We start from the raw sequence: 18,881 nt of genomic DNA, 5'->3' as shown, positions 1-18,881 counted from the left end.
ATTACTTCTCTCCCTGGGTCCCCAGAAATACTCCTGGACTGTTATAATGGATACCCTTCCTCCCTTCAGCTGGCATGAGCTGGTTTCTGATTCACAAGCCCTGAGCCCTGCAGCCCCCGCTGGTTCCCAGATTCCCTCACATGTGGTACAGGATTCCTCAGGGATCTGTGTTTCCTCAAGCCTCCGTGACCCACAGTGAACAGACAGGAGTGCCAGACTGCTCTCCTGCCCTCCCTGTGCTGCCCTCCATGGGGCTGGGTGTGAGTTTCAGAGGCTGGCTCAGTATGGGAAAAGCAGGGCAAGCCTCAGTCCGACCCCTCGGGGGCCCCCAACCTCAGAGGAGACCCACAGGGCTATTTCTGGAGCTGCCTGTCCCACAGAGACTTAAGCCAGAACTCTGGCCCCGATAGGAAAAAAAAATCCAACTGTCCAAGAACTAGAATTATTATTATATTTTTTTAAGAGAGCATGAGCAGGGGGAGAGGGGCAGAGGGAGAAAGAATCTTAAGCAGGCTCCATGCTCAGTACAGAGCCTGAGGCGGGGCTCAATCCCATGACCCTGGGATCATGACATGAGCCAAAATCAAGAGTCAGTTTGTTCAGCTGACTGAGCCACCCAGGAACCCCTAGAATCATTAATTTTCTAAAAACAGATTAATTTTGAAGTTACAGAAGAATGACTCCAATTCTAAATCCCAAAGTGGTAATTTGCATTTTGCTTATGGTACTAACAGATACCTTCTGTTGGTGGGCATTAAATTAAATCAGGATAAATTTAAAATTTTGGGGGGGCGCCTGACTGGCTCAGCTGGGAGAGCATGTGACTCTTGATCGCGGGGTCATGAGTTTGAAATTTTTTTTTAACGTTTATTCGTTTCTGAAAGACAGAGAGAGACAGAGCCCGAGCAGGGGAGGGGCAGAGAGAGAGGGAGACACAGAATCTGAAGCAGGCTCCAGGCCCTGAGCTGTCGGCACAGAGACTGATATGGGGCTCAAACCCACAAACCACGAGATCATGACCTCAGCCGAAGTGGGACAATATACCGACTGAGCCATCCAGGCACCCCTCTGGGTCATGAGTTTGAGCCCCACATTGGGCATAGAGATTACTAACTAATAAAATGAAATTTTTTTCACCACCAGTTATTATACAAAAGCCCGATGATGTTCATCTTTCCCCTACCCCTTTAGACCAGCTTTGCCCCCTGACATGAAGACAAATCCTGAACAAAGTAAGTACGCTTTTCCTCAATCCAGAAGGTTGCCTAACCCCAAGCATGGTTTTTAAAAAATTTTTTTATTAAGAGCTTTATTTTAATTCCAGTATAGTTAACATACAGTGTTATATTAAGGCAGTGGCATTTTTTTACTACAACCAACATGAAGAACTACATTTTACATCAGGTCCCCGGACCCACATACACACACATCAGGGATGAAATGCAAATATTTACATGATTAGAGCCTGGCCGACAACAACCAACTGGGTCACCACTTCTACACATGTGAACGTGTGTGAGCATAGGTACCAAAAAATAAGATCTTTACAATTTTCACTGGTCTCCAGGATGTCCTGGTCTATTCTGTTCTGTTGCAATTTTTTAAAAGTTGGTCAAGGTTTTCGTGACCCAGCAGTGGGTCCGAAGCAGCTATTTGAAAAACACCTCTCTAGGGGCACCTGGGTGGCTCAGTCGGTTGAGTGTCTGACTTTAGCTCAGGTCATGATCTCATGGTTCGTGAGTTCGAGCCCCGTGTCAGGCTCTGTGCTGACGGCTCAGAGACTGGAGCCTGCTTCGGAGTCTGTGTCTCCCTCTCTCTCTGCCCCTCCCCCACTCATATTCTGTCTCTCTCAAAAATAAATAAACATTAAAAAAAAGTTTGTTTTTTTTTTTTTTTTTTAGAAAAACACCTCTAAAGTAATGAGACTTGTTTTAAGCCAACAAAAACCTCCCAGCTTAACAGGCATATCTGCCAATCTCCAGGGCTCAGAGTGCTGCCCAGGGGATGGAAACACAGAGACGACCCCAATCAGTGACCCCACTTCCCCATCCCTTGCGGCAGGTGGGCCGGGGTGGAGTGGGCGGTCCACTCACCTTAAAGTGGAAGGAGCTTGCAGGGGACCCACTGGAGCCATACTGCTCGCTCCTCGTTAGGTTGCTGTAGTAGTTATTAACTTTGGAATTGACATTCTGGTGTGACCTAGGGTCATCAGTGATGGGGCAGATGAAGTAACTTTCCTCATCGTCGCTGTCTGCCTCGGAATCACCGTCGTGACCAGCCCGGGGGGTCTGGCCGCCATCAACACCTTCCAGGCGAAAAATGAGGTCTTCGTCTGCCATCTTCCTGGGATGCCCGTGTTACCCAAGGGGTGGGCGGTACAGCCAGAGTTATAGTGTAAATGCAGCAGTGTGGGTCCTGCAAAGGGAAGCAAGACAATGGGTGCCGGGGTCCAGGGAGCCAGAACTCGCTGTGCACCTTACTGCGAATGCCCCTGGTGACAAAGAGCTGGCACCCTCCGAGTGAAAACTACAGCTATCTTTTGGGGAGGCACCTGGCAGGCGGCACCTAAGAACATTTTTAATGTACAAACCCGTAGACCCAGTAATTCCACTTCGAAGAACTCTGTGTTTGAAATAAGGCAGGGAAAATAAATGCTTCTTAAGCAACTAGAGCAATCGTTTTAGAACATAAAGTAGATTAAATCATTCCTCTGCTTAACACCCTCCGGGAGCTTCTCTCCCCATTATTAATAAAATGTAAATGGCTGGGGCGCCTGGGTGGCTCAGTCAGCTGAACGTCTGACTATGGCTCAGGTCATGATCTCATGGTTTGTGAGTTCGAGCCCCGCGTCCGGCTCTGTGCTGACAGCTCAGAGCCTGGAGCCTGCTTCAGATTCTGTGTCTCCCTCTCTCTCTGCCCCTCCCCTGCTCACGCTCTGTCTCTCCCTCTCTAAACAAACAAACAAACAAACAAACATTTTTTAAAAATTGAAAAAAAACATAAACGGCTTTTAAGACTACAAGGCCAGCCTTAGTCTGGCCCCTGCCCACTTATCCTCTGGCCTTGGCAGCTCTCCAAGGCCCACTGGCTTGCTTTCTGTTTGGTGAACACAGGGAGCCCATTTCTACCCCAGGGCCTTTGTACTTGCTATTCCCTGTGCCTGGAACAATCTTCCCAACCTTCCAACAGTGGGTTCTTTCTCATCAGTTGGATCCTAGCTCAATAGTCGCCTCTCTAGAGAAATATTCTCCAGCCCCTCAATTCAAAGAACTCCTCTCATATACATATCCAGTTACTCCTTAGCACATCTGCTTTATTCTCATCACAGAGATATTCCCAAGCTGAAACCTCCTTTACTTTTTTACTGTCTGTATCCCCAGTGCCTCAAAGAATACCTGGCAGAGAGTGGGCACTCAATACATGCCCCCAGAATGGTTGTGTGCCCTAAACAATGTTCTCTTTAGCATAATCAGTAACAGCAAAAAAATGGTAACAGCCCACAATGTCCACCAGTGGAAGCATGTCAAATTAATTAGAGTTTTCTATACCATGAACTTCTGTGTGACTGTTAGAAGAAAGGGGAAACTCTAGATACATGCAGACATGCAAAAACAATAAAAAAAAAAGTTCAGCAAGATTGTAGGATACAAAAATCAATAGTATTTCTACACATTAGGAATGAAAAATCCAAAAATGAAATTAAGAAAACAAGCTCACCTATTAAGGACTTCAAAAAGAATACTTGGGAATAAATTTAATAAAAGAAGTACATGACTCATACACTGAGAAACACAACATGTTGAAAGAAATTAAAGACCTAAAAAAATGGGAAGATATTCTGTGTTCACAGATCAGAGGATGATTTAATATTGCTAAGATGCCCATACTCCCCAAATTGATCTATAGACTCAATCCGATCACTATCAAAATCCTAGTGGCTTCTTTGAAGAAATTAACAAATGGGTCCTAAAGTTCACATGGAAATTCAAGGGTCCCAAAATAGCCAAAACAGTCTTGAGAAAAGAGGAACAAAGTTGAAGGAGTCACACTTCCTGAGTTCAAAACTTGCTACAGTAGCTGCGGTAATCAAGACAGTTGGTATTGGTGTAAAGATAGACACAGATCAATGGAATAGATTTGAGAGTCCAGAAATGAGCGCTCACATTTAGAACCATTGATTTTGACAAGGGAGCCAAGACCATTCAATGTGGAAAGAATAATCTTTTCAACAAACGGCGCTGGGACATGTGAATATATGTGGCGAAAGAATGAAATTGACCCCTTTCCTTACACCCATCATAGGAAATAACTAAAAATAGATCAAAGACTTAAATATAAAAGCTAAGACATTACTTAACCCTTAGAAAACAATGTGGGAGAAAATCTTGTGATGTGGGTTAGGCAAAGCCTTCTTAGATATGACACCAACAGCACGAGCAACAAAAGAACAGATAAATTAGGCACCAGCAATACTAAACATTTGTGGGACGCCTGGGTGGCTCAGTCAGTTGAGTGTCCAACTCTTGATTTTGGCTCAGGTTATGATCTCACAGTTCGTGAGATCGAGCCACGCGTCGGGCTCTGCCCTGAGAGTATGGAGCCTGCTTGGGATTCTCTCTCCATCTCTCTCTGCTCTTCTCCCACATTCTCTTTCTCTCAAAATAAATATTATACAACTGAACAATAAAATAACAAATAACCCAAATAAAAAATGGGCAAAGGGCTTGAATGAATTTTAACAGACATTACTCTAAACAAGATATACTCGTGACCAATAAGCCCGTGAAAGATGCTCAACATCATTAGCCATTAGGGAAATGCAAGTCAAAGCCACCCACTAGGAGGGATCAATTTTTTAAAACCCAATAAATAACAAATGTTGGCAAGGGTACGGAGAAATTGAAACTCTCATACACTGTTGGTAGGAACGTAAAATGGTGCAACCACTTTGGAAAATAGTCTGACAGTTCCTCAAAAAGTTAACCACAGAATTACCATATGATCCAGGAATTCCACTTCTGGGTACACGTCCAAGGGAAATGAAAACATTCACATAAAAACTTGTACACATATGTTCATAGAAGCGTTATCTGTAATAGCCAAATGGGGAAACAAACCCAAATGCCCATCAGCTAATGAATGGATAAACAAAATGTGGCGTATCCATACAATGGAATGCTATAATAGTCACAAAAAGGAAGGACTGACACAGGGTGAACCTTAAAAGCATCATGCTAAGTGAGAGAATCTAACCACAAAAGACCATGTATTGAATGAATCCACTTACACGAAATACCCAGAGAAGGCAAATCTATACAGATGGAAAGTACATGAGTGATTGCCTATGGATGGGGGAGGGGAGAGTTGCGGGGGCGGGAAATGGGGAACAATTGCTAACGTGTTTCTTTGGAGTTGGTGAAAATGTTCTAAAACTGTCTTGATTGCATGACTGCCAATATATTAAAAACCGTTGAATTGTACTTTACATGGATAGATTATAAGGTTTGAGAATTATATTTTAATAAAGCTAAGGTTAAAAAAAGTCAGAAAAAACTGTGACACTTATGTTTTTTAAGATTTTACTTTCAAGTAATCTTTACACCCAATGTGGGGTTCCAACTCACAACCCCAAGATCAAGAGTCACACGCTCTGCTGACTGAGCCAGCCAGGCACCCCACAAAACTGTCACATTTAAAAAGCAAGTTGAGGGGCGCCTGGGTGGCTCAGTCGGTTGGGCGTCCGACTTCAGATCAGGTCACAATCTCACAGTTCGTGAGTTCGAGCCCCACGTCGGGGTCTGTGCTGACAGCTCAGAGCCTGGAGCCTGCTTCACATTCTGTGTGTGTCTCTCTCTCTGCCCCTTCCCTGCTCATGCTGTGTCTCTCTCTGTCTCAAAAATAAATAAACATTAAAAAAAAAATTTTTTTTTAAATAAAAAGCAAGTTGAAGAATATCAGGTCTATTATGGTGAAAAGAAAAAGGACATTTGTAGATGGGTTGAGACTTCCCTCAAGGACCCCTAGGAGCTCTACCAACACAGGGATGGCAGTGATAATGGAAGCTGGAAGGTGGGGGTGGTGGGAACTTTGAAGAACTTTGTACAGAGGTGCCTGGGTGGTTCTGTCAGTTTAGTGGTTGACTCTTGATTTTGAGTCAGGTCATGATCCCAGGGTTGTGGGATTGAGCCCTACAATGGGCTCTACACTGAGTGTGGAGCCTGCTTAGTTGGGATTCTCCCTCAACCAACCTCTCTCTCTCTCTCTCTCTCTCTCTCTCACCCCTCCCTCACTTGTGCACACACACACTCTCAAAATAAATCTGTAAAAAAAAAAAAAAGAACTTTGTACACTTCTACACTGTGTTAACTTCTCACAAGCTGAGTTGCTTTCAATATAAAATAATAAATAAACGAAAACACTTTAAAAATTTTTTTAGATCAAGGTAATACTTTTTTAGATCAATCTAATGGCTCCTTCCATCTGCAGGCAGCCTCCTAGATCTGAGGCTCTGGCACTTTCTTAACAGCTATCATAGCAGGGAATATATTTCTATCCTAACTTGGTACACACAAAATGCAAATTAAAATGTGAGGAAGCTGTACTTAGCCTCACTTTGTACAACGTGCTCTGCTATTTTCTACTCCACTCATTTTTGTTTTGCTTTACTTCCTTTTCATTCTTTTCCCTTAAGGCACCACCCACAGGGATTTCTTGAAAATTGGCCGCCCCAGGTATCAACTGCAGAGTTGTTTCTTACCCTGTGGGCAGGACAGAGTCACGGTCAGGAGCCAATGCCTGAACCACCTGACCCTGCTGGTTACCAAAACCTGCCCTGGGCCCTGGGCCCACTCCTCCCCCTCTCGGCCACTCCCAGCCCCAGCTCCTGCTCTGCCCCCGTCAGCCCTTGGCCAGAACCTCTGCTGACCAAGGCAGGGTGGTGTCTGGGGCTGCCAGGGGACCCAGCCCGGTCACTGGCCTCTGGGGGCTGGGATGGTGCTGGGGAGGGGCCAGAACCTCAGCTTCAGCCCACAGGCTTCCAGGCAGTGTAGTCCAGGGGCTAAGAGCCTGCTCGCAGGTACAAACCCCAGCTGTGCCGCTGATGACCTGGACTAAACTAATTCAGCTCGCTGACGTCCCCATTTGTGAGGGGAGCTGAGGGAGGGGAAGTGGCCTGACGTTCCAGAGCCAGTTCACAGGGTAATTATGACCAGAGCCACAGACCCGACATTCTCCTTGACCCTGGGAAACAAAAGGAGCTGCAGACAAGCAGCTGCGACCCTGCCTGGCACAGCGCCTTGCACTCAGCAGGCACGTGATGCGTATTCCAGAACTGAGCGAGGATGTTTTATGGTTTTTCCGTTGTCATAAATTTGCTCTTAAGGCAGCTGTGACAGTGCCTGCAAACTGTCCCCCAACAGCTGTTCTCTCCTTAATAACAACCACTGGTTTTTTGGCTAAACACATGGCCACTCAAAATAAGGTCCTTTGCAGTTAGGTGTGACCATGATTCCTTTGCAGTTTCCTTCCCAGATTCCTTCCCAGTTTCCTTCCCAGATTCCTTTGCAATTAGGTGTGACCATGTGTCCAAGTTCTGGCCAAGCAGATATAAACAGAAGGGCTGTTTTCAACTTTAGGGAAGAGTTTTTAAAGGCAGGGAGTGTGCCCTTCTGGACTCTTCCTCCTTCCTGCTGGCTGGAATGGAGGTGTGATGGCTGGAACTCAAGCAGCTATATTTAACCAAGAAGAAGAAACCATATGCTGTGGATGGCAGATCCATGAGACAGAGGGAGCCTGGGGCAGCATTATCTTCCATCATGGGCCAGTATAACAGCCCTGGACTCACAATCTTCAGACTTGACTATCTCAACTTATAATATCTACTATAATCCACCCCCACACTACTTGCTAATTCTGTCTAGTCCAGTAACCCCATCTCTCCCCCAAAAAGTCACATCACATCTCTTACGACAAGTCAATGCCTGGATAGGATCAGCCTGGGAAAACCAAGGCCTTAGTCCAGAGTCCAGACTTGGCAACTACTCCCACATTCGTCCAGGAAGACTGGGCCCTGGAGGCTGCCGGATTCCCCTAGGCAGGCAAGGAGCCCTCAATGGCCCATAACTCAGCCCCACGATGCCTGTGCCAACACCAGCCAGAGCCCCGGCCTCCCAGGAATCTCCATCCGACTTGGGCTTCCCTTGGCCCACAGGGGCCTGCTCCTGTTGGCAAAGAGGCTGAGACCAAGAGCAGCACCCCAGCTAAGACATCAGGATTCTCTGGAAGGTTTCCTTTGCCCTTGCTCTGGAACCCACATCTTCCCCTCCGAGTCCCTGACACACCCTGGGAAAATATTTGTATAGAGAGGTAGTTGGGTGGAATTCTGAGTCAGACCCAACTTCAAGCCCCCACTCTGCTCTTACTAGCTGTGTAACATTACCTCTCAAGCCTTAGCTTCCTTGCGATAATGCGGGAGGCAGTATTCTCACCGTTAACCTCACAGCACTCGCACAGAGCAAGCACTAAGACACAGAACTATTATCATCATCACCATTTTTATTATCCTAAGTAAAGGGGGCTGAACCTTGGGTCCCAGCCACGCTGGTAACCTGGATACCTGGTTAGCAGCCAAGCCAAGCTTCTTCAGGGGTCCTCGGGGAACAGGCTATTTTAGACTCTGGCCAGAGAACCACTGCTCTTACTGCGTCTCGCTATAAAAGGTTCCTCTGGCAGTGGCTGGGACAGAAAACAATGTTTGCAATGTCCAGGTCAAGGCCTGTGGGCCAGGCCACAGTGACCTCTGGTCTTCCTTGGGGTTCCCTTCCCGCCCCCCACCCAGGGCCGCCTCGCTACCTGTAGAAGTGAACTGCCGGCCACTCCCAGGAGTCAGCATCCCAGAGCCGATATTGTCCACGTGATGTGGCCAGCGCACACACACTGCCACATGCCCAGCACGGCAGAACCCACCGGGTCGTCAATTGCACCGCGGCAAACAGGGTGATTTGGGGGCCACCTTGGGTCACACACCTGTTTCTGTTCCAGGATCTGTCCCTCCCCCCGCTCCCATGTTCTGTGATTGGAGATGCACCATCAAGGAACAGGGTGTGTCACATGACCCAGGTCTAAGCCAATCACAGCATTCAGGCACCTGGCCACAGTGATTGGCTCACAGGTGAGCATGTGACTCAAGCTAACCAATCTGGCCCAATCCCAGGTAAGCCTGGGGTTTCAGTCTGAGAGACTAGAGAAGAGCATCCGTTTGTGTAGGATGTGAATCAGAGACAGGGCTGAGGCCACCAGAGAACAAAGGTGACGATTGGCAGAAAGCAGAACAAGAGATTTAGAGAAACAAATAGTGGTGATATCATTTGAGACCATGAATCCAAACATGCCTGACACTGCCCCTTTTTAGGGGGTCTGGGGATGACTTAGCTGATTATACACAGGTTTTTCTCACCTGCATTATGAAGAGTCCAAAACCCAGCCAGCACTTAGAGCCACTGTGTATTATTTCTTATAATTAAAAAAGTTTCAGTAAAGCCCATGGTTAAAAATAACGGCATTTTCCTATTGAGTCCATGGTGTATAACGGTACAGGTGGGGTACTGCTCAACTTTAGTTTACAACCTTTGCAAGAGGACAGGACAGCCCTGCTTCCCACCTCCAGAGGCAACCACTTCCAATTATTCTAGATGTTACTTCAGGTAGATACTGCCACATCCCTAAATAACATGGTTTCTCTGCCATTTCTTACTTTGCCTATTTGGGTCCTTATATATTGATTTCCTGGTGTGATAAATGAGACTTGAGCTTCCCTCTAACTTCCCACTTCCCTTCCACACTCCACCACTCCCAGACTGGCAGGTCCTCTCCTGGTTCCTTTAGATCTCATGCCAATTATGCTGTCTTATTCCACCAAGCAGAAGGAGCTATGGGTTTCTTACAGGTTAGCATGAGTTCATCTCACCAAGGGAGATAAGCAAAGATGTGGCTTTTGTGCTGCAAATGAGTGATAAGAAAGAGGAAGATACTTTCATTCCTATGGAAGATGCGTAATTTTTACTGAAATGAGACAGATAAGTAACACATGTAGACAGCTTCCGGTGTCCCAGGTGCCAGGCTATGTACTCGACATGGACTCTTATCTGGCAATGACAGGAACTGCTGGGCAAAGAAGTGACAGCCTGCTTGTGATGGGGTACCTTGGGGAGGAGGGGTGAGCAGGGGCAGGATGCCCTGGGCTGCACCCCCGGCTTGTTCCAAGGGTATCTTGGGCTGTAGCAGGAGTCCTCAGTTTCCTTCAAACCAGAAAGGAAAAACTATCTTGAAGACACATCTGCACTCTCGTGTTCACTGCAGCATTATTTACAATAGTCAACGTATGGAAACCACCTAAGAGATGGATGAATGGATAAAGAAAATCTGGCGTACATATACAATGGAATGTTATACAGTCTTAAAAAAAGGAAGGCAATCCTGCCATTTGCAAAAACATGAATGAACCTGGAGGACATTATGTTCAGTGAAATATGCCAGACATAGGAAGACAAACATTTTGTGATCTCACGAAAAACAAAACAAAACAAAACAAAACAAAAACACCCCCAAAGACACCAAAGTCATAAAAACAGAAAGTCAGATGGTAGTTGTCCAGGGCTGGGAGGTGGAGGAAATAGGAAGATGTTGGTCAAAGGGCACAAAGTTTCAGTTGTGCAAGATGAGTAAGTCCTGGGAATGTAATGTACAGCTCTGCGACTATAGTTAGTAATACTCTACTGTATACTGGAAATTCGCTGAGAGAATAGATTTTTCTAAAGTTTATGTAAGTATCTCTACACCCAAAGTGGGGCTTGAACTCAAGACCTGGAGATCAAGAGTCCCATGCTCTTCAGACTGAGCCAGCCAGGTGCCCTGAGAAAAGATCTTAATTATTCTCACACAAACATAAAAAACTTAAGTAACTATGTGAGTCGATAAAGATGTTAATTAGGTTCACTGTGGTAATCATTTCACAACACATATGTATACCAAGCCATCATGTTGGACACGTTAAATACGTACAATTTTTATTTGTCAATTATATCTCGATAAATCTGGTGGAAAAATTTAATAAAAATCAAAGCCAAAATAGGGGCTGAGAAGCTGTGTTCTGCAGCTGCAGGGCCTGGTTTGAATCCCAGCTTCCCCATTAGGAGCCAAAGTGCTGTCCTAAGGGTAAGCTGAGCCTTCCTGGAGTCTGTGTCCCCCACAGCACCTGGCCCTGGCAGGACTCAATGGTGCTAATCAAATACCTTTCTGGGCTGGGTTTTATTTATTTACTGAGGGTGGGGATAGTAACAGAGGTGAAGAGCTCATGTCGGTGTCTTATTAATGTCTATAACCCCAGCATGTGGTAGGTGCTCATGAAAAAATATTTAAACTATTGTGGAAAAATGAGAGACTTTAAATTTTTTTTTTTTAATGTTTATTTATTTTTGAGACAGAGAGAGACAGAGCATGAACGGGGGAGGGTCACAGAGAGAGGGAGACACAGAATCTGAAACAGGCTCCAGGCTCTGAGCTGTCAGCACAGAGCCCGACGCGGGGCTCGAACCCACGGACCGTGAGATCATGACCTGAGCCGAAGTCGGACGCTTAACCGACCAAGCCACCCAGGCGCCCCGAAAAATGAGAGACTTTATATGAGAATGTCAGGATAAAAGGACTGATTTGCAGATGTCTACACCCACCTGCCCTGCCCTGAAGAACCATTCACACCAAGCTCCCACCTCCCTGCCCCTGGCACCCCACGGGCCCTCTTTCTGAAACGCCTCTCCTACCTGCTGCCAAAACCCTTGGTTCCCTTCAAAATCCAGCTCAAATTTTTACTCCTTCTAGAACGTCTCCCCTAGGTGGTGTCCTCATCTGTGAAACAGAGGACCAACAATACCAACCCCTGGATATGTTTGAGGAGTCAGTGAGATCCGGCATGTAATGCCTGACAGAGACCTGGAGCTCAAAAGTATTGGCTGTTAGTGTGACCACCCCCCAAGCCCCACTCCCTAAGTCACTTCCCTCCTGCCAGGCTCTCCAGAAGCATTTCCATTATACCCAGAGGCTGAACATTCTATGTGGTGGGCAGAAAACTGGCCCTCCAGAAGATGTCCACATCCTAATCTCCAGTATCTGTGACTATGCTCCCTTACATGGTAAAAGTCACCCTGGGGATGTGATCTTGAGATGAAGAGATTCTCCTTGAAAATCCAATGTACTGTATATAATCACAAGGGTCCTTATAAAAAGGAGGCAGGAGGGTCAGAGCTAAAGAGACATGATAATGGAAGCAGGGGTCCTAGAGAAAGATTTGAAGATGCTATGCAGCTGGCTTTGAACATGGAGAATGGGGCCACAAGCCAAGAAATGCAGTCGGTCCCTAGAAGCTGAAAAAGGCAGGGAAATAGATTTCTCTTAGAGTCTCCAGAAGGAACTTAGCCCTGCTGTGCCTTGACTTTTGAACGTGAAAAAAAATTTGATGTTTATTATTGTTGAGAGACAGAGAGACAGAGAGAGACAGAGAGCAAGCAGGGGAGGGGCAGAGAAAGAAGGAGACACAGAATCCAAAGCAGGCTCCAGGCTCCAAGCTGTCAGCACAGAGCCCGAAGCACGGCTTGAACTCATGAACCGCGAGATCATGACCTGAACTGAAGTCGACCGCTTAACCAACTGAGCCACCCAGGTGCCCCTTGAACTTCTTAAAAATGTTTTATTTTTATTTTTGAGAGAGAGAGCGTGAGTAGGGGAGGGGCAGAGGGGGAAGCAGAGGATCTGAAGCAGGCTCTGTGCTGACAGCAGCGAGCCCGACACGGGGCTCAAACTCACAAACCGTGAGGTCACGCCCTGAACCAAAGTCAGACACTCAACCGACTGAGTGAGCCACCCAGGTGCCCCTTGACTTTTGAACTTCTGACCTCCAGAACCATAAGAAATTTGTGTTAAGCGTGTGGTGATTTGCTGTAGGAGCAATGGAAAACAAATGTAGCCTAGAACAGTGGCCCTAAACACTGGGGCACTTTTGCCCCTTCAGGAGACATTTTGGCAACGTCTGGAGATGTTTTTGGTTGTCACAACCCTCCGAGTACACCTGGTATCTAGTGAATAGTGTACCGAGTGCACCAGGGATGCTGCTAGACACTCTACAGTGCACAGCACAGGCCCCACAACCCAGAAGTATTCAGCTCAGAATGTTAATAGTTCCGAGAAACCCCACTTTAGAATGATTCTGGCGGAAGCTCGAGGAGCTTCTCTTGACCCACTCCCCCTCCTCTCCTCTTTAAAAGCAGATCTCCATGCATACCGGTCCTGGTGTTTCTTTTGAACTGAAGAAATAAACTTACTCACTGATGAGAACAGCACCCCGCGGCTGAACCCAAGGAGAGAAGTCAACGTTTGCTCCGCTGAGGCTCATAAAAAGATCCCTGCGGCACATACGCCGTGCTTTGTGCATATAAAACTGTCATGGAGCAAAGGCAATTTTATTGTTTTAAAAATCAGAAAAACACATTTTAGAATACTAAGCACATAATATTGTCATTATAGCTTCGGTTTACAAAATGCACAAGAGAGCTTGAATTTAATTTTTAATCATTTGCTGGGCACCCTTCTCATGTACCCGGGACACTCTGTACTCCTGGCAGGTCAGACCAGGGATCCAGCGTGTCTCACTTCTCAGGGGAACTCTGTGTTTACATAGCCTCTCGGTGGCCAAACCATGTGAACGTTTGGAACAAAAGGGGCTGTGTCTTATTCCTCGCCAGCTCCGAGCCAAGAGCACAATGCCTGGCACACAGCAGGTTCTATGTAAATGCATGTTGCATGAATGAGTAATTAGAGAAAAGATGGCAAGTTCTATGGAGATCATGGGCAGTGCAGGCATGGAGTGGAGGGACTATGCCATTATAATTACAAGGCATCTGGGGCTTAGTTAGCTTGAGACATGGCTGAGATCCTGATTAGGAAAACCTGGATCATAGGGAGGCCCTTAAAAAGCACCCAGGACTACGATCTGGACCAACAGGCTTTGAGGACAAATAGACCTGGGTTCAAGTCCTGTCTCTGCCACTACTAGCTGAGTGACATTAGGCAAATTACTTAACCTCTCTGAACCGCAGCTTCCTCATCTGTAAAATTCACTCATCCTACAAAGCGGAGCAGAGTAAGCAGGGAAGGAAAGGTAAGAGAGGTGGCCAAGGGCCATAAAAAGCTGCTGTGGCATAGACAGCTAGCTCTCCACCACAGATTTGTGCTCCCCTGCCCCACCACGGACTACATTTCCCAGCATCCTGTGCATCTAGGCGGGGCCATGTGACTGCATTCGGGCCAATGGAATGTGGGCAGGAGTAACTGGCGCTGCTTCCAGGCAGCCCATTTTCCACAACCTGGTCAACTCTCCCTCAACTGCAATCCTGCCCTGAGACACGTAGCACAGAACAGATTTGCAGCATTTTGGTGTCACTTACAAAGCACTTACACCATAGTTCCTCTCAGTTCCCTGGAGGACACAGGTTCCCCATTCCCTGTGCCCTCTGCCTGGCACACAGCCAGGCCTGCCCTCCGTGGCCAACTGTTCTGCTCATCCTTCAGCTCTGTTTAGATGCCGCCTCCTCCAGGGAGCCTCCCCTGAAGCCCAGGAGGTAGGCACTATTAGCTTCATCCTACAGACAAGGAAACTGAGGAACAGAGAGGTTAAGTGACTTCCCCAAAATCACATGGCTAGAAAGTGGGGTAGTTGGGTGTGAAGACAGTGTGGGCTGAATCCAGGGCTTTTACTCGCCATCACTTGCTACATCAGTCCTTCTAAAAGTGTGGTCATGGGACCACCAGTAGCAGCAGCAGCAGAACATGGTATTTTCCGATTCTCGGGCCTCACTCCAGTCCCACTGAAGTAAACTCTGGAGGTGGGCCCAGCAATCTGTGTTTAAACAAGCTCACCAGGTGGTTCTGATAATGTGCAGTTAAGTTCCAGAACCAATGGCCTAGAGAAATTCTCCTCAGCTGACTCCACCTGTGGAGTCCTTGCTAGGGCGAGAAAGTGTCACAGCTGAAGATCTGAACACTTGTCCACCCCTCTGACTTTCTAGCCATTTGAAATGCTTCTCTGGGTGTTCCTAGCCCTAGGGTTTTGGGGACCCAGAGACCGTCATCTCCTATTTTATCATCAGCATGTTAGTAACTCGCTGTTTCCTTTGTTCAGAGCCTTCTGCTTGTGCCCATCAGTCTTGTCTACAAGGGTTCAATCCAGCAACAAATACCCAAGGCACTTTAGGGGCACCTGGGTGGCTCAGTTGGTTGAGCTTCTGACTCTTGATTCTGGCTCAGGTCATGATCCCAGCATCGTGGGATCAAGCCCCACATCGGGCTCCATGCTGAGCATGGAGCCTGCTTAAGATTCTCTCTCTCTCTCTCTCTCTCTCTCTCTCTCTCCCCACACACACACACTGTCCCTCTCCCCCACTCACATGCTCTCCTCTCTCTCTCTCTCAAAAACAAAACAAAAAACGCTTTCATCCTGTGGTGGCCACCATAATCACCTTCTTCTAGAATATTCTCAGTTTACTAAGGGAACAGTCTGCAGCTTCTTGGTCAGCAGAACTGATCTCTCCAACACAAAACTTTTATTTTTTAATCAGTCCAGCCATTACTTTGGATATAGTCCCAACCATCAATTTTTTTTCTGCTTCAGCTTTAAGAGCTGGGTCAGAAAGAGTGATTCCTAGAGAAGGAGCTTGAACAAATCCAAGTTTCTGCCGTTGACCTTCCATTTTCTCCCACAATGTTCTCCGTGTCCCGGCAACTGGCTGTCAATCCTGCCAAAGACTGGACAAGACTTCTTTGGGGAATCTGACCAGTGTGAGAAAAAAGGCCTTAAAGACGCCCTTCCCCAGGGAAACAGCCCAGCCAGATCACCCGGATGCAAAGGCCACAGCCAACAAACCCCACGCACAGCCCCAGACCTTCCAAAGAGCTTACTGGAGCCCCATTCCCTTCAGCAGACATGGACCCCCAAGGGAGGCAGAAAGGGGGGTGGGGCTCTGCTCCACAGTCATTCAGGGGCCCAGACTCCTCCCGTCTGGTAGCTCTGCCCTCTCCTAGGCCCTCAGAGCCCTCCAACTCCATTGGTAAATGTGGACAGAGGGGGCGGGAGGTTTTTGGGGTTCAAGCTCCAGAGGGGCACTCGCCATTTCTGCTCACATCCCATCAGCCAAAATGCAGTCACACAGCCCACCAAACTGTAAGGGAGCCTGGGAAATTCAGTCAGGTGATACCCCTGGAAGAGGGGACTAATCGCCATCTCTGCCATATTATACATTAAAAACGGTTTAAAATAAACTCAGGGCTACATCCTCAATCAGCCAAAAAGCAGTGTGCCCTCACCGAAAGCACCAAAGAGAGAAAGTGTACATCGCAGAATGTACACAATCGATCCTACACAATCTGAAACCACTTTAAGTGATCGTTAGGCTCTGACTTTCTGCCTCCCCTGACCCCTGCAAACCCCTCTTTGAGAAGGGAACTCAAAGGAGGATGGCCATCCCAACTGTGTCACACCTGAATCCACATCGTCTAGAAGCTTTATCGTATTTGTTGAGTTAATACATGAACAAAGGAATGAATGTGTGCATACGCTATCTCTAAACCCTACCTCCTTCCACAGGCATCCTTTCCAAATCAGCTCAAACATCACCTCCTCCAGGAAGCCTCCCAGTAACCTCCCCCCTCCACGCACCTCCACACAGCGGGCACAACTGGCTCCCACCTGCTTGCTCTAAGGGTCCGCGCTTAGTCCCTTTTGCGCATTAGTTGGCTGTTAGACAACCCTGGGCTTCGGTTTCCTCCTCTATAAAATCATAGGGCTGGACTATGTCACTCCACTTCCTGGCTGAAACCGTGGCCCCAGGCAAGCAGCGTCCCGGGCCAAGGGCCCAGAAGTCAGGCTCCCAGAGTGTCCCCACAGCACATGTAGCGGCCCCTTCCCACGCGGCCCATCTGTCACACTAAGGGCGCAGCCGGGCTGGCTCCCCTCAGTCCTCCGCCCGGGTGCTGGCGGATCTAGGCCGGGACTTACCCAAGAGGCCTCCACCCCCGCGCCTCCACTCGCCTATCAATGCCCGGCCCTCCGCGCACATGTCGGCGGAGCCTGCCAACACCCAAACTCCCTCCCGCAGTCAACAATACAGCAAGGGCGCGTCTACGCTGTCCTCGGGGTTCCAGGAATTCAGGCCTCTTGTTCAGGAGCCAGGGTAGGGCATGCGGCTCGGGGCCCCGCAGGAGACAGGAAGGCAGCACCGCCCCCACCCTCTACGGGCTCTGAGGAGCCCGGGGCGGAGGCCCCCAAACTGCCTCTCCCTGCCGACGGCGTGCCAAGTGTTTTCCCAACAGACACTGCCGTTAATCTGCATGACTCCCCGCTTTTACAGAAGCAAACACAGAGTCCCAAAGAGTTGAACCCACAGAAGAAGCGCTTCACACACTCTGCGCCGCCTCCGCCCCACTTCCAGGCTCGGACCGAGCGCGCTCCGGGAGCCGGTGCACCCGGGCGCGCCAGGCCTGCAGCGCCGGATCCCGGTCCCCCATCCGCCTGGCTACACGCGGCCCGCACTTACCTCCTTCGGGCGGACAGGCACCGCAGCCGCTGCCCACGGCCGCGAAGAACCAGAGGAGTTGGCAGAGGCTCGCGGCCCGGTGCTCCAGGGTGCAGGGCGGGCGGGCCCCCCGAAAGTCCCGGGGAGCGGCGAGCAGGGCGCACCGGCAGGCGCTCCTGGGAGGCAGAGAGGGCTGCGCAGGGCGGTTGGATAGATCTCGGGGCGCGGCGGCCGCCGGCACGATCCCGGGGCGCGATGGGCCGCTGGAACGATCCCGGGGCGCTGAGGACGCGTGTCGGGGGCGGGAGCGCCGGCGACAGTCGGCGGAGCTGGGGCAGCTGCAGCGCAGGGAAACGGACGTCGGATCCCGGCAGGAGCGGGGCTGGGGCACCAGCCGGCGGGCAGGGGCGGGGCTCTGGCCCGCCGGGCGCACCGCGCAGCACTTACGTGCCCGCCCCCCGGTGGCGGTCACCGCTCCTGCAGCCGCCACGCAAGTCTCCAGGCCCCAGTGCACAACCCGCGCTGAATGCCAACCTCCCCGCCTGCTGACTACACGGCGTCCGGACCTAATGTGGGGGGCGGTCCTAGCACCCACCCGCGAAAGGGGCGCCCTCCCGGTGGGTAATTCGAGAAGTCCTTTCCAAAATCTCTAGAAATCCATCTCATTGTTTGAGTCTCCATGTGAAGGCTTAAAATATTTTTATCCGAAATTGTTTTTTCCCCTGATTTCTTCTTTGTTAAAACGTAGGCACTTACGACAATTGCAGCTATTTGTGCGATTATTTGATTAGTATCCCCTGTAGACGTTTCTTGCCATTCCAGTAAATTGCCGTATTCCTAACTCTCAGGGCTCGGCATATAGTAACTGTTTAATAAACACCTGTGGAATGAATGGATAAATATGGAAAGCCATAAAGAAGAAAGGATACAAAACGTGTGATAACTACTGTGAACATGCTGATACTATATCCTTCCAGATACTTTTCTAATAAACTTTTAGAAATTGCACAGCTCTTATTTCAGATATAATTTCAGATATAAAAATAATAAGTGATATTTATTGAGTGATTTATCTCATTCCAGTTTCACACCAACCCTGTGAGTAGGTTGCATTAGCTCTATTTCACAGATCATAAAACTGAGGCTTACATAGATTTTTTTTTTTAAGTTTTACTTATTTAAGTAATCTCTAATACCAACATGGGGCTCAAACTCACCACCCCAAGATCAAGAGTGGTGCACTCCTCCAGCTGAGTCAGCCAGGCA

At 48.4% G+C, this 18,881-nt stretch overlaps 1 protein-coding gene across 1 annotated transcript in view; it reads right to left on the bottom strand.

The window, feature by feature from the left end:
• Positions 1 to 18,032, bottom strand: part of EEF2K (eukaryotic elongation factor 2 kinase) — a 63,130-nt gene extending 45,098 nt beyond the window's left edge. The window contains exons 1-2 of the mRNA XM_049639150.1: positions 17,637 to 18,032; positions 2,094 to 2,415 (exon numbers count right to left, since the gene is read on the bottom strand). Coding sequence (XP_049495107.1) covers positions 2,094 to 2,339 — 246 coding nt within the window. The 5' untranslated portion in view covers positions 2,340 to 2,415; positions 17,637 to 18,032. The remainder of the gene's footprint in view (positions 1 to 2,093; positions 2,416 to 17,636) is intronic.
• Positions 18,033 to 18,881: the final 849 nt, after the last annotated feature.

The sequence above is a fragment of the Panthera uncia genome, chromosome E3 (genome assembly GCF_023721935.1).
Source record: "Panthera uncia isolate 11264 chromosome E3, Puncia_PCG_1.0, whole genome shotgun sequence".
NCBI lineage: Eukaryota > Metazoa > Chordata > Mammalia > Carnivora > Felidae > Panthera > Panthera uncia.
The sequence above is the reverse complement of the archived record's forward strand: the minus strand, read 5'-3'. Positions and strand labels throughout refer to the sequence as shown.